This window comes from Orbicella faveolata, unplaced genomic scaffold (assembly GCF_042242905.1).
Source record: "Orbicella faveolata isolate gen_17 unplaced genomic scaffold, um_ofav_v1 contig_48, whole genome shotgun sequence".
Lineage (NCBI taxonomy): Eukaryota > Metazoa > Cnidaria > Anthozoa > Scleractinia > Merulinidae > Orbicella > Orbicella faveolata.
In genome coordinates this window covers 6,044,918-6,057,500 of record NW_028301578.1, presented here as the reverse complement: position 1 = coordinate 6,057,500, position 12,583 = coordinate 6,044,918, and the positions used below count along the sequence as shown (strand labels likewise).

Here is a 12,583-nt window from a genome sequence, read left to right as displayed (position 1 = left end):
ATAGAGAGTTTAAAACTGTTTCATGCAATGCCATTTCACCAAATCCCTTTACCAAGAATGAAAAGAATGCTTGGAGAACCTTGTCACAGGAAAATGTGACATGTTACAAATGGAGAATAAAATTAATGAACAGAAGAGATCATCCACATGTACTGTTTTGGCCGACACTACATCAAGACAATCAAATTTACTCCTGGGAAAATCCAAGGCAAGATATTTCAATAGCACAATAGAAGTTTTAGAGTTTTTGTTCTTTCTAAGAACTGCCAGAGACTGGAATGACCTTCTGTTGCAGCTGGTTTTAGTTAAGTCCCTAACTCTGTTTAAGGACTCTTTAAGGATTTTCAAAATTAAACAGGTTTATATTTTATTTTGTGCTGGATTTTACGTATATATTTAGTTTTGGTTGAGCAATTGGTGTGGTAGCTAATTAACAATTAGACCTGTAGCCCGCAAGGGCTATGGGTCAATAGCCCATTCGGCTTTGTCTCATGGGCTATTGACCCATAGCCCTTGAGGGCGAAGGGTCTAACTGTTTTAGTATCACCCAACTAGTCGCACAGAAAAGGCAACAATAAAGTTAGCAAATGCAGGTTGAAGAAATATTTATTTGGGAATAAAATGAAAGACAGCGTCACCCTCGATTGCACTAATTTTGCTACTTGAGGACTATTACTAATAGTCCTCTAGTAGCGTAGCCAATTAAAACGCAAGATTTGCATTAGTCCACTAGTTGGGTGATACTAATTAGCTCTATCCACTACATAAAGATGGCCAAGAGTCAATCTGACAGCCAGGCCCTCTCTCCTAAATCCCTCTCTTACATGCAATTTTTTTAAACTGCTGTTTTTACTTTTAGCACTGCTGGACAGCCAACTAAACACCTTGAACATGCTGGAACCTCTGCTATGTCTTCATGACTCACATTACTATTCTAAATTAGTAGAATTCTACTAGTATACTAATGCAAATGCTGTAATCTGACTGGCTGAGCCATTGAACACTATCAGCGATTAGTGTGCAGTGGCTGGAGGTCACCTAGGAAATGATGATGTTTCTGTTTTTCCGAAGTTTTGGAGGAAAATTTTGATGCAAATAGATAATTAAATTCCTGAGAAGTCTAAACGAAGGACATTTATGGTTTCTTAACTTTTCAACTTAAAAGTTGAAATTATTGAAAATACTGATGTGCCCACGCACACGACCTCAATTTTAATGACAAGTCAATCCGAGCGATCTTTTTCAGGCAAAGTTTAATAATACGTCAAGAAATAACTGCAAATCGTTATTTGAAGTAAATTTTAGTAAGAATTCTACTAAAACAATTACATTATTCGCTCTCGCTTTCTATGAGGTGATAGTTGATTCGCCTTCGGCCTCATCAACTATCACCTCATAGAAATCTCGCGCTCATAATCTAATTGTTAATTAGTAGAATTCTACTAGTATACTATCAACCATTAGAATGTAGTGCCTGCCAGTTGTCAATGAAATGGTGATGTTTTTACATTTTCCCGAAGTTTTGGAGGAAAGTTTAGATGCAAATGAATAATAAAAATTCTGAGATGACTAAAAGGACATTAATGGTTTCTTGACTTTAAAAACTTGAAATCATTGAAAACAGGGGTGTGCGTGTAAAAGCAACTACAAATTTCCATTGACATGATTCAGTTCATGCAATTTTGTTGAAGTGTGAAGTTCAATAATATGTAGAGAAATCATTGAAAACCGTTTTTTGCTTTTATTTCAGTAAGAATTCTGCAATTGGATTATTCACTCAATTTCTATGAGGAGACAGTTGATTCAGCCTTTGGCCTCATCAACTATCACTTCATAGAAATCTCGAGCTCATTAATAACTTAATTGATAATTAGTTGTTAAAGGAGGCATACACTTAAGGGAAATGTCCCCTCGGAACTGTCCTTAGCACATACATGGCTGTACTACAGGATAGGGCAGTTTCCTGGCCCAAAGTATTACAGTGTAGCTCACTAGTGTCTTGTTACACCGATAAGATCAAGGGTAGAGCCAGCACTCACACAAAGGTAGCGCATCCTGTTTTGTGAGTCATTAAGTGACAGCGAGTATCTCACCTACCCCTGGATAGTTTTATATGCTATCAGAGTTAATCCCCCCTCCTCTGCCCCTCTCCGACAGCAGTTTGTCAGTAAGCCCAACAGATCTTGTTTATGCTCCTGGTCAGAGAGGGGAAAAGTGAGGGTAAAGTGCCTTACTGAGCAACACAACACAATAACCCAGGAAGCACTAAGTCCAGCTCAAACAAGAGTCCAACAAATTAACTGATCAGCCAACACAAAATTGTTGTTTGTTTGTTTCTGTTTTGCCATTTTTGTTTTTGTTTTTGTATTTTGGACAAATGTGGATGTCTCGGAGCAGGCTTTGGTCTAGTTCAATTGCGGGCATCTTTTTCTAAGCTGTTGTATTGGTTTATGGCACCAGAAGTTTGATCTTCACTGTCTGTGATTTCAACAAATGTTTTTTCTCCAGTCCTCTACCTTGTTCTTCCCTCAGATCATGAATTCCCATGGTGGTATTATCCTGCAGTAATGTATTGGCAAGCTTTTCCTTCAATTAAAAAAAAAAACAACAACAACAAAAAACACCTTCCCCATCTGAAATCCTTTAGCTGCAACTCCTGATCCTTAAACTGCAACTCACAAGCTTTGAAAACTTTTTCTTCCACTTTCAATTTCGGCAATAAAGTAGCTTGGTCCTTAATGTCCTTGTTTGGGCATTGTTTCATCCTTCTTTCAATTCCCCATTTCTCTTGATGGAAAGCATTAGTTTTATGGGTTATTTCTCCTGTCTTCATGTCCTTTATGTACAGTAGATTGATCTTTTTGGGTGATCAATGGGTCTTTCCTCAAATATAGTCCCTGGCCTCGGGTTATCCTACATTTTTCTTTCAATCAGTTGGGTAGCTTCCCATTCATGCTAGTTCTGATCAAGTGCAACTCTTCTTTGTTCTTTGTCTGCTCCATTAAGTGTGGTCATTGGCTGGGGCAACAATAGTAAGCTCTAGTATGTCAGAGTAACTCTTCAGGTATATATATGTATTAACCTTTCTTCACAATGATGCAACCCTTTTTCTAATGGTTCTTAGAGTCATAACCAAGTACTCGGCCTGATGGTCAAAACATACAGGAATAAAGTGCTCTACCAGCAAGAGAATGGCAACCCCTTATATGTATTGTCTCACTGAACTGTGCAAGTAGAGTGTATGGAAGTGCTCCAATACAGCACATTTAGCGGTTGTCTTTTCCTCCTGCCACATTAGTGATGGAACCCAGCACTATACTCACCAAGCTGCAACTGCCTTTGAGAGCTGAGACTTACTCACAGTCTTCTTAATTAACTGAAAATGCATGCAGCAGACAATAGTTACCATCTTCAAGCCAACCCCACAGTATAGCTATGAAGCTTGTATGCTCTACTGCTCCTTTGCAGAATACTCTGGAAGCCTTCAACATCAAGTGCCTCCAGCAGATCCTTGGAATCACATGGGGTGACAAAATACCCCAGTTCAAATCCTCCAGTGAGGCGATTGCATCAGCACTTAAGCAACCATTTTGTGCTGCCAAATACCCTGAGGGTCACACCTTGCAGAAGCCTGATTATTACCTGTATTGCAGAATCTTGTATTGTTGGCTGTCAGTTGTATTCACAAGCCAGCCAGTGTAAGCACTTCAAAGACCACCTGAAGGTCACACTGATGGAGGCTTCAGTTGACCCTGGCCACCTTGAAGAAGAGAACTGGCAGTAAATAGAACAAAGAGAACAGTCTGACAGAGCAACAAAGGAAACCTCTCACCATGAAAGTGAAGCAGCTCCACCTGACCAGCTAGTCTATTGTTGAGTCTGTGAGCATGGCTGCACATCAATAACAGGTTTGTTCTTGCACTAATGTAATGAACTCATGTCAAGAACTGAAACTAGACATCACCGTATATGAAAGGCCTGTTTTTAAAAGCCAAGCTTCATATCTGAGCAACCGGTCTTAGCATTCAAGCTGCTCCATGGTTCCTCTGTCTTTCCTAATAATCTAAAACAGATCGCTGTTTTAGCCTGAAGTTTCCTTATATGTCGGGTTAAGTTTTTCATCTTCCTTACAACTTCTGTGTTTGAAGTTTTTGCTTCTTGCTGATTCCAAGCTCAATTGATTTGTCAAAGGAGTCATCTTCTCAAGACAGTAAAATGCACATACTCTGAAGTGCACGAATCTTGCTAACATGTATGCCAACAATTTAATTCTGCCCTGATTACAATAACTTTTGATTGCTCCACAAGCTTTGTTTCATTCAGGGGCTGCTAACTCTCTCTTGCAAAACAATCCTTCTACCCTATCTCTACAGTATAAAAATTACTTTAGTTATTGTTTCTATTTTTTCATTAACTAGAAAACATTTTAGCATGCAAATGTACACTGATAAAATTCTCTGCACTGTCGTTTCAACCATCAACATGGTGGCTTATGCTGCCCTGACTCACAAAAAAGAAAACATACATGCAATCTTTTGAAGTTGTCAAAAGAATGTAGGACACTTGGTTAGTGAGGTGGAAGATGAAAGCTATAGAAGTTAAAGCACTGAGAATGAGAAAGTCATAAATCAGTTGCAAGTGCATTAGCAACAACAACAATAACTTTATTTCCTCGTACATTAATTTTACAGTTTTTTTATATCAGTGAAATGTAAAGACAAAGAAAAAAGTGTACCATATGAGTCTGAAGACTGAAGTAACCAAGGGTTTTCTAGTCAGCCTCCAGTTATTATGTTTCTCTGGAGATTTTAGCAAATACTTCCCTTCTGAAATTCACTTTTTTGACAGGAACTCTTTGGCCAGGCACAAGATGCCACAAAGAAGGAAATAAAGCATATTTGGTGTCTTAATCCTTAGTAGCATATTTTGTATGCTTCTTGCTCAACTCACTCAATCCTCTTTGTGCCTTGTAGCACATACATGGATTGTTTCCTCATGAACTTCATTATTTGGAGATGTTTTGTGATTGTCACGCAATCTTCTAGCAGACTATGAAGTTAACTTGATCGAGGGGCTTTTTTCCGTAAGCAACATGAACATGCTCGAGGTTAGCTCAGGTTCATACGTGAGTATGTTTGATATGATTATTTTTCACAGTATCACCAAACATAAATCCAGATCTGGTCTCAGCTGTTAGAAAGGTAAAGATGACATGGATGATAACATTGGGAATAAGTGTTGGGCATTTCGACTACCAACATGGCACTACAAACAGACAGTTTGACCTGCATAAATTCCTCATAAATTCTTTCAGCTTCTTGCAGTTAGATTTTCAGCTTCTTATGGCTTCTTGCAATTAGACTTTCAACTTCTTGTGTTTTGAAGGTTCTTGCGGGTACACCTCAAAAAATGACATTTTTACTTCTTGTGGCTGCTTGCGTTTTCTTGTGGCACAAGAACTTCTCGCACCGCTTCTTGCACATGCATTATCTTAGGGCTGTACTGTAAGGCCAAAAACTTGACTACTGATTACTGGTAAATAAATGCAATTTTAAGCAATCAGTACCCACAGAGAGTCATGACCAAACTTCAGCAAGAAACATAGGCTGATTCTTTCATTTGAATGACTCATCAGTTGACCATTGCTTGGGAGATTGTGATCAATAATTATTGCCTCCATATAAAAAGAGAGTGATTTTACTGCAATTCAATTTTTAACCACAGAAATTGCACAAATTATCCCAGAATATACATTTCCGCCTCATAAAAGGTGACTGGTTTCAAAGAAAAGCTATTGTTAAACCAATGAGTATGGAAAGCCTGCAAATCACAGCACAAAATGTATGTGTGGCCACAGATGCATGATGTCTTTTCAACCAAAAGTATGACTTGGTCATCAGCTGGGCAAAGTGCTAACATATGGTCTTGGACACAGTGCTGTGAATGGAATTTGCCCATTAGCTCTATCGTGACTTCTTTCTTCCACAAAGCTGTAAGAAGTAGAAGAGGAAGGAACTTGTGCATGTTCCACTGGGCATGCTTGGAGTATTTCTGCCCAAAAGTAGGCTTTTTTTAATCAGTGTAAGTGCGTATTTGAGGCAGAATCTGCAGTTACTTGGCCTGTATGTTCAATCTAATCGCAGGTGAATGCCATTTTAATTCCAAATGAACTGTTTACTTGAAAGATGGCTTTTTAAGGAAAGTGAGTTCCTTAAAAATGACTGCATCTTTGTTATTGGGGAAACTTTAGAATTTATAAGTCTTAAATTTTTATTTTTGATCAACTCATGGGGGAGTAATACACTCATTGACTTTGCTCATACATGTATTGTAGTGCTTCTGTTGCAGTCATTATATCTTTGTTTGTTTTTTCTTTCATTTGACACAAGTGTGCATTGGGAAGGCAAATGCTGCCTTTTAGTAAATGTTTAAGAGATGAAAAAAAAAAAAAAAAAGAAAAAAAAAAAGAAGTAAAAACGACAAAAGAAAAGACTAAGATTTGAACTTGTGGACCTTCTCCACTGTGACATCTTGACAACTATATTTGCCATGGAGAAAATATTGAAGTGCTGGGTAGTTAAAACAGCAGGATCAAGTACACTCCTAGTGCGAACCGACAAGTCATGCAAAAGTATTACCAAACTCATTTATCATTGTACTTTTATCTTTCTAGTAGTTGCCTACTCCTAAGACTAGAATACAATGTACATCAACCCAATGGAATAACACTAGCCAGAAGCCCACAAGTATGCATTGCGGACTGTTAATTTTTGTTTGTCATTCATGTCATCTAGCATGTTGCATGAACATACAGTAGGGTCTTCTAAGAATGTGAGCCAACAATAAGCCTTACTGCAATGGTAATAAATTCAAAATTTAGCCTTCAGCAAAACTTTTAGCTAGACATACAGTATGAATTGCATTGAGTTAGACTTAATGCTATTTTCAATTTCACTGCGTTCTCTTGTTCCTTGAGAACGCATCCTAATTTCGTTTTGCAAACACGAGAGATGGAGATTTTTTATAAAGACTGCAAATTGGCCGCCCCTCTAGGTTTTTTCAGGGGCTTCTGGCCTGGTTTTCCTGTCCATCTGCTATGTCATGCTTGGCTTTCGACGTTTTGGGGTTTCCTTTGAACTGGTTTTTCACTCTGATTGCATTCAACAAGAAAAAAGGAATGCAGTCCCAATGCAGACTGGAGTGAGATTTTTTGGCCGGGCAAAAACAAATTACATCATTGCAAAGTACGTGTATACGAGACGATTTGCTTTTTCAGTCGTTCGTGATCGCTTGTTTCTAGAAGTTTTGATTCTGGACTGAGCACGACCTGTTTGGTCAGGATGCGAGATGACGTGCTTTTGTTTATACATAGCTGGGACAATATGATTTATTCTGTTCACGAACAGCCTTGGCTTTTGGATGTTAACCGTGGGAACAGCCATATTTCACAAGACGCTGGCTATATTTTGATCACATTTGTTGACTTTATTATTTCCAGTGGCCACAAATAGTTCAAGTTGTAAGCAGCGAAGGTCAAAATTGAAACAATGGAATAGAACTCTGAAGCCAAGACCTATAAGAGTAAGCCAGAACTAAGGAAGTTTTGATTCTGGACTGAGCACGACCTGTTTGGTCAGGATGCAAGATGACGTGCTTTTGTTTATACATAGCTGGGACAATATGATTTATTCTGTTCACGAACAGCCTTGGCTTTTGGATGTTAACCGTGGGAACAGCCATATTTCACAAGACGCTGGCTATATTTTGATCACATTTGTTGACTTTATTATTTCCAGTGGCCACAAATAGTTCAAGTTGTAACCAGCGAAGGTCAAAATTGAAACAATGGAATAGAACTCTGAAGCCAAGACCTATAAGAGTAAGCCAGAACTAAGGAAGTTTTGATTCTGGACTGAGCACGACCTGTTTGGTCAGGATGCGAGATGACGTGCTTTGTTTATACATAGCTGGGACAATATGATTTATTCTGTTCACGAACAGCCTTGGCTTTTGGATGTTAACCGTGGGAACAGCCATATTTCACAAGACGCTGGCTATATTTTGATCACATTTGTTGACTTTATTATTTCCAGTGGCCACAAATAGTTCAAGTTGTAAGCAGCGAAGGTCAAAATTGAAACAATGGAATAGAACTCTGAAGCCAAGACCTATAAGAGTAAGCCAGAACTAAGGAAGTTTTGATTCTGGACTGAGCACGACCTGTTTGGTCAGGATGCGAGATGACGTGCTTTTGTTTATACATAGCTGGGACAATATGATTTATTCTGTTCACGAACAGCCTTGGCTTTTGGATGTTAACCGTGGGAACAGCCATATTTCACAAGACGCTGGCTATATTTTGATCACATTTGTTGACTTTATTATTTCCAGTGGCCACAAATAGTTCAAGTTGTAACCAGCGAAGGTCAAAATTGAAACAATGGAATAGAACTCTGAAGCCAAGACCTATAAGAGTAAGCCAGAACTAAGGAAGTTTTGATTCTGGACTGAACACGACCTGTTTGGTCAGGATGCGAGATGACATGCTTTTGTTTATACATAGCTGGGACAATATGATTTATTCTGTTCACGAACAGCCTTGGCTTTTGGATGTTAACCGTGGGAACAGCCATATTTCACAAGACGCTGGCTATATTTTGATCACATTTGTTGACTTTATTGTTTCCAGTGGCCACAAATAGTTCAAGTTGTAACCAGCGAAGGTCAAAATTGAAACAATGGAATAGAACTCTGAAGCCAAGACCTATAAGAGTAAGCCAGAACTAAGGAACAGCAATGTAAATGCCAACATATTTTTATTCATGAGCGGAAATGATAATTATTGGCAGTCCCACAGAATTTGTCCGGGAGTTTGTTTATGATAAACCGCGGATAAACAGAAACACGAGTGCAAATGTTACAGATGTTAGCTGATGTTTGTGCTTCCAGCTCAGAATACTAGATGTAACACAAGTGTTCTTTTTAAAAATGAGCCTTTACGCTTAAACATTACCGGTAAAAGTGAAAATGAGATGTTTACATGTAGCATGAATTTGTGAGTTTACCGAAACTAGAGCCATCACGCAACGTGTCATCAAAGGTCAAATCAAATCACATTAACGCAAGGAAATCAAAATCCACAAAACAATAGTGGACATTGTCAATATGTAATATGTCTGTAAAACTTCAGTTGTTTACATAAAGATAATGATTTCAGCAACAGGCATCTATTATCACAGGCAGAAAATGCACACCTAATCTTTGATTACTACTAGTTTTATTTCCATAATATGAAGGAAGCACTTGTAAGACTGTATATACTGTATTGTTGTGTTTTGAAGTCTCTACAACTCTACATAATTAATATGTTTTGGTTTTTGCCTTATACTGGATTCAAAGTTTTTCATGGGTGGGTTAGTACCGAAACAGATGAACTTCTGACACTTCAAGAGTTTTTTCTCAAATTCAAGGCAGTGTTAGCATTCTTTACAAGTAAGTGCTGATTTGTGGGTGCAGTAGTTGCAGGGTTGCTTGCTCTGCTCATCCGATCCACCTGCAGTTTGATGCCACATTCTAATCCTCTGTTGGCTTGAGAGATGGGTTTAATTTGGCAAATGAATTGCTTCTAAGCATAAAACATGAGAGCACTCGACGTTACAACCACTGGGGTTGCCAATGTGACCAGATTTTTTTCAATAGCAACTAACGTTTCTCACTTTTCACTGAAATACTTGTGCTGGTGACTAAATCTGAAAACGGGAGCCAGCTGGCACCAAGGCTTTTTCCTGAAAGTTGAGTCCTGGAACAACTTTCCTGTCAGGCACACTTGTTATTTATAGTCTTGAAATTGCTTTTCAATGACCACAAAAGCAGGTTTGAGCTTCCCCTGTACTGATCTGTTCATCCTCTTGGGTATGAAGTGTAAATTGTTGAGCCTTGAAGTCTCTTGTTTTATCTAACAACCAGGGGCATGGGGTGCACTTGTTAACTAATATGCACTTAAAGGTGTGAGATGCTGGAGGGTTCATGGAGGGGACGGGAGGGGAGGAGGAGGACGTTCCCCAGGACATTTTTATTTTCGGTGTCTCAAAAATGCCATTTCCCACATTTTCCAGGATATAGTTTCATATATTATTAAAACATATAGAAAAGCGTTGAGTATTTAGGAACTAATGTTGTTTGTATTTTCTGGATTTCTGAAGCCACGCAAGTGCGTGTATAGTGGCTGTGCTCCTAGTAACTTACACTGGACCTGAGTGAAGCCGCATATTAATTTTGGTATTTAACAGGATTTCAGACTCCCTGTATTGATCTAAGATGGACTGGACATCACAGGCTCCTCTGAATGAAACCTCATACTTCCATTCCAAATCAAATTAAATTTACTTCATTAAACTGGCCACAGAGAGGATAAATCACTGTGCAGTAAACAACATGGCTGACAAAACTAACTACAGTTGAACCTCTATTAAGCCACCACTATTAAGCGGCCAACCTTTATTTGGCGGCCGGGGTCCAAAGTACATGTATATGCTACCTTGAAGTTTTATACACCCTTAATATTGTCAAAAGCCTTCTTTGCCTTTAGTACATCTGCCTTGTTTAGCATACACTAAACAAGGCAGATGCACTGTTCAACTTGCTATTAATTGCTCTGTACTTTTGATAAACTTCCACAGATAAACAAGAGACAGCAAAATACAGTCAAACCTGTATATAACGGCCCTGTATAAAGCGGTCACCTTGTGTACAATGGTCACTGAGCAACTTCCCACAAATGGTCCCTTATATTTACTTTTAAGTTGACCTGCATATAGCGGTCACCCTTTAGACTTCCTCGATCCACCATTTCATTATCTTTTACTTGTATATAACAGTCATGAAATTGGGTTAAAATAGACGAATATTGACAAGCTTTATTCATCAGCTCGTTTAATAGCATCCACCAAGGCAGGGGTCTCACAAAAATACAAACAATAGTACTAAACACAACTACTAATGCATGTCATTGTCTACGTCTGACATTTGCTTGCAGCAGATAACATTAAAGTGCCCTCATTTTCAAACAATAGTTACTGTAACTGTGACAACACAAGCGTACCACACTGTTTTCACTTTCGTCACAGTTCTGTGATTATAACACTGTACTGTACTAATCTGTTTCAAACTGTTGTCAATAAATGTAAATTGAGTGATTTTCCACTTAAAAACATTATTCATTAGCTTTCAGTAGACCTTTACTGCACCTCCCTGAAAGTACACCACCGACATTTTAAGTGTCTTTTTTATCGTGTTTGTTGCATTACTGTTACTCGTTATTGTCAATAAAACGTAAATTGAGTGACTATTTGCACATAAAAATGCTATTTATTGACTTCCAGGGGAGTTTAATGGAAACCTGTGTACAGCGGTCACCCTATATATGGCGGTCACCTGGCTATTTCCCAAGGGTGACCGTTATATACAGGTTTGACTGTACATGTAGTGTACTGCCTTTGACACTATAGGTAAATAGCATCTCACTCACCTTGACTGTGCGTCCACGCTGCAACACACGGTTTCTACATGACAGACCACAAGGGCAACGTGAGTTACACTCATATATCGGCGTTCCTGGTTTAACTTGTACCCTCCCATTTCTGTCATATGCAAACACCCCCCCACTGTTCCTCGGGCAATCACAAGTGTCCATTGTACAAATCCGCTCACAGTTGCACCCAACAAGATAATCAACATCAAACAAGTGGCTTGGAATGTCTTTGTGTAACTTATTTTTAGTGGCGTACGTGAAGTCCTGAGGGGGCCCCTCGTTATCAACGACATTCTCCACAGCAATATACGCCTCATTCCCACTCTGCTCATTCAGATAAGCTTCCCAATCGTCAAGCTGTTGATGTAGGTCCTTCTTGTATTTATACAACTTTCTACGAAAAGATTTATTCCTGCATCCGGCAACCTTTCGGAGTTTCAAATGCAACTCGTACTTTGATTCGTAGCGTGACTTCAGTGAAGCTATTGTCTCTAAGCAGGGGAGGGTGAAATCTCTTAGACGTACTTCTGTACTGGACGTAGTAGAAGGCTCTTGTTCATTTGTCCCTTGCCAAGTGTTAACCTTCTCAGTAGTTTCCTGTAGATTAAGGTCGTCTAAAGTTTCACAGGAAGCCGAATTTGTTGTCGAAACCTCATCATCTTGAATATGTACGACTGGAGGGCGCGAAGAGTTAACAACAGAAGATATAAATACTTCTTGTACGCTTGATGCGTCTTCTTGATCGTCTCCATCCTCAAAGACGGAGGAACAAGGCGTTATAGTAGGTGTTTGTTCATTGACAGTGCTTGAAACATCTAACGGTGAATCTTCAATACAAATGACTTCGGGAAGTTTACAATCTCTTCTCTCCACTTCGTCTAAAGCGGAACAGTAACCGGTGCTTGAACTTGAAGAATTTAAGAGGAAGAGCGAGGCGATAAGGCTGTCATCCATGTTACAACTTCTCCACAAGTGTACAAATACTAAACTTACAAACGATCTTTTCAAATGAAGTAATCATTGTCCACCATTGTGACCCGACATGCTTTCTTT

At 38.9% G+C, this 12,583-nt stretch overlaps 1 protein-coding gene across 1 annotated transcript in view; it reads right to left on the bottom strand.

Moving 5' to 3' along the window:
- The window catches only part of LOC110066123 (histone-lysine N-methyltransferase SUV39H2-like), a 14,888-nt gene extending 2,307 nt beyond the window's left edge, over positions 1-12,581 (bottom strand). The window contains exon 1 of the mRNA XM_089281031.1: positions 11,528-12,581. Within this exon, the coding sequence (XP_089137157.1) occupies positions 11,528-12,484 (957 nt within the window). The 5' untranslated portion in view covers positions 12,485-12,581. The remainder of the gene's footprint in view (positions 1-11,527) is intronic.
- Positions 12,582-12,583: the final 2 nt, after the last annotated feature.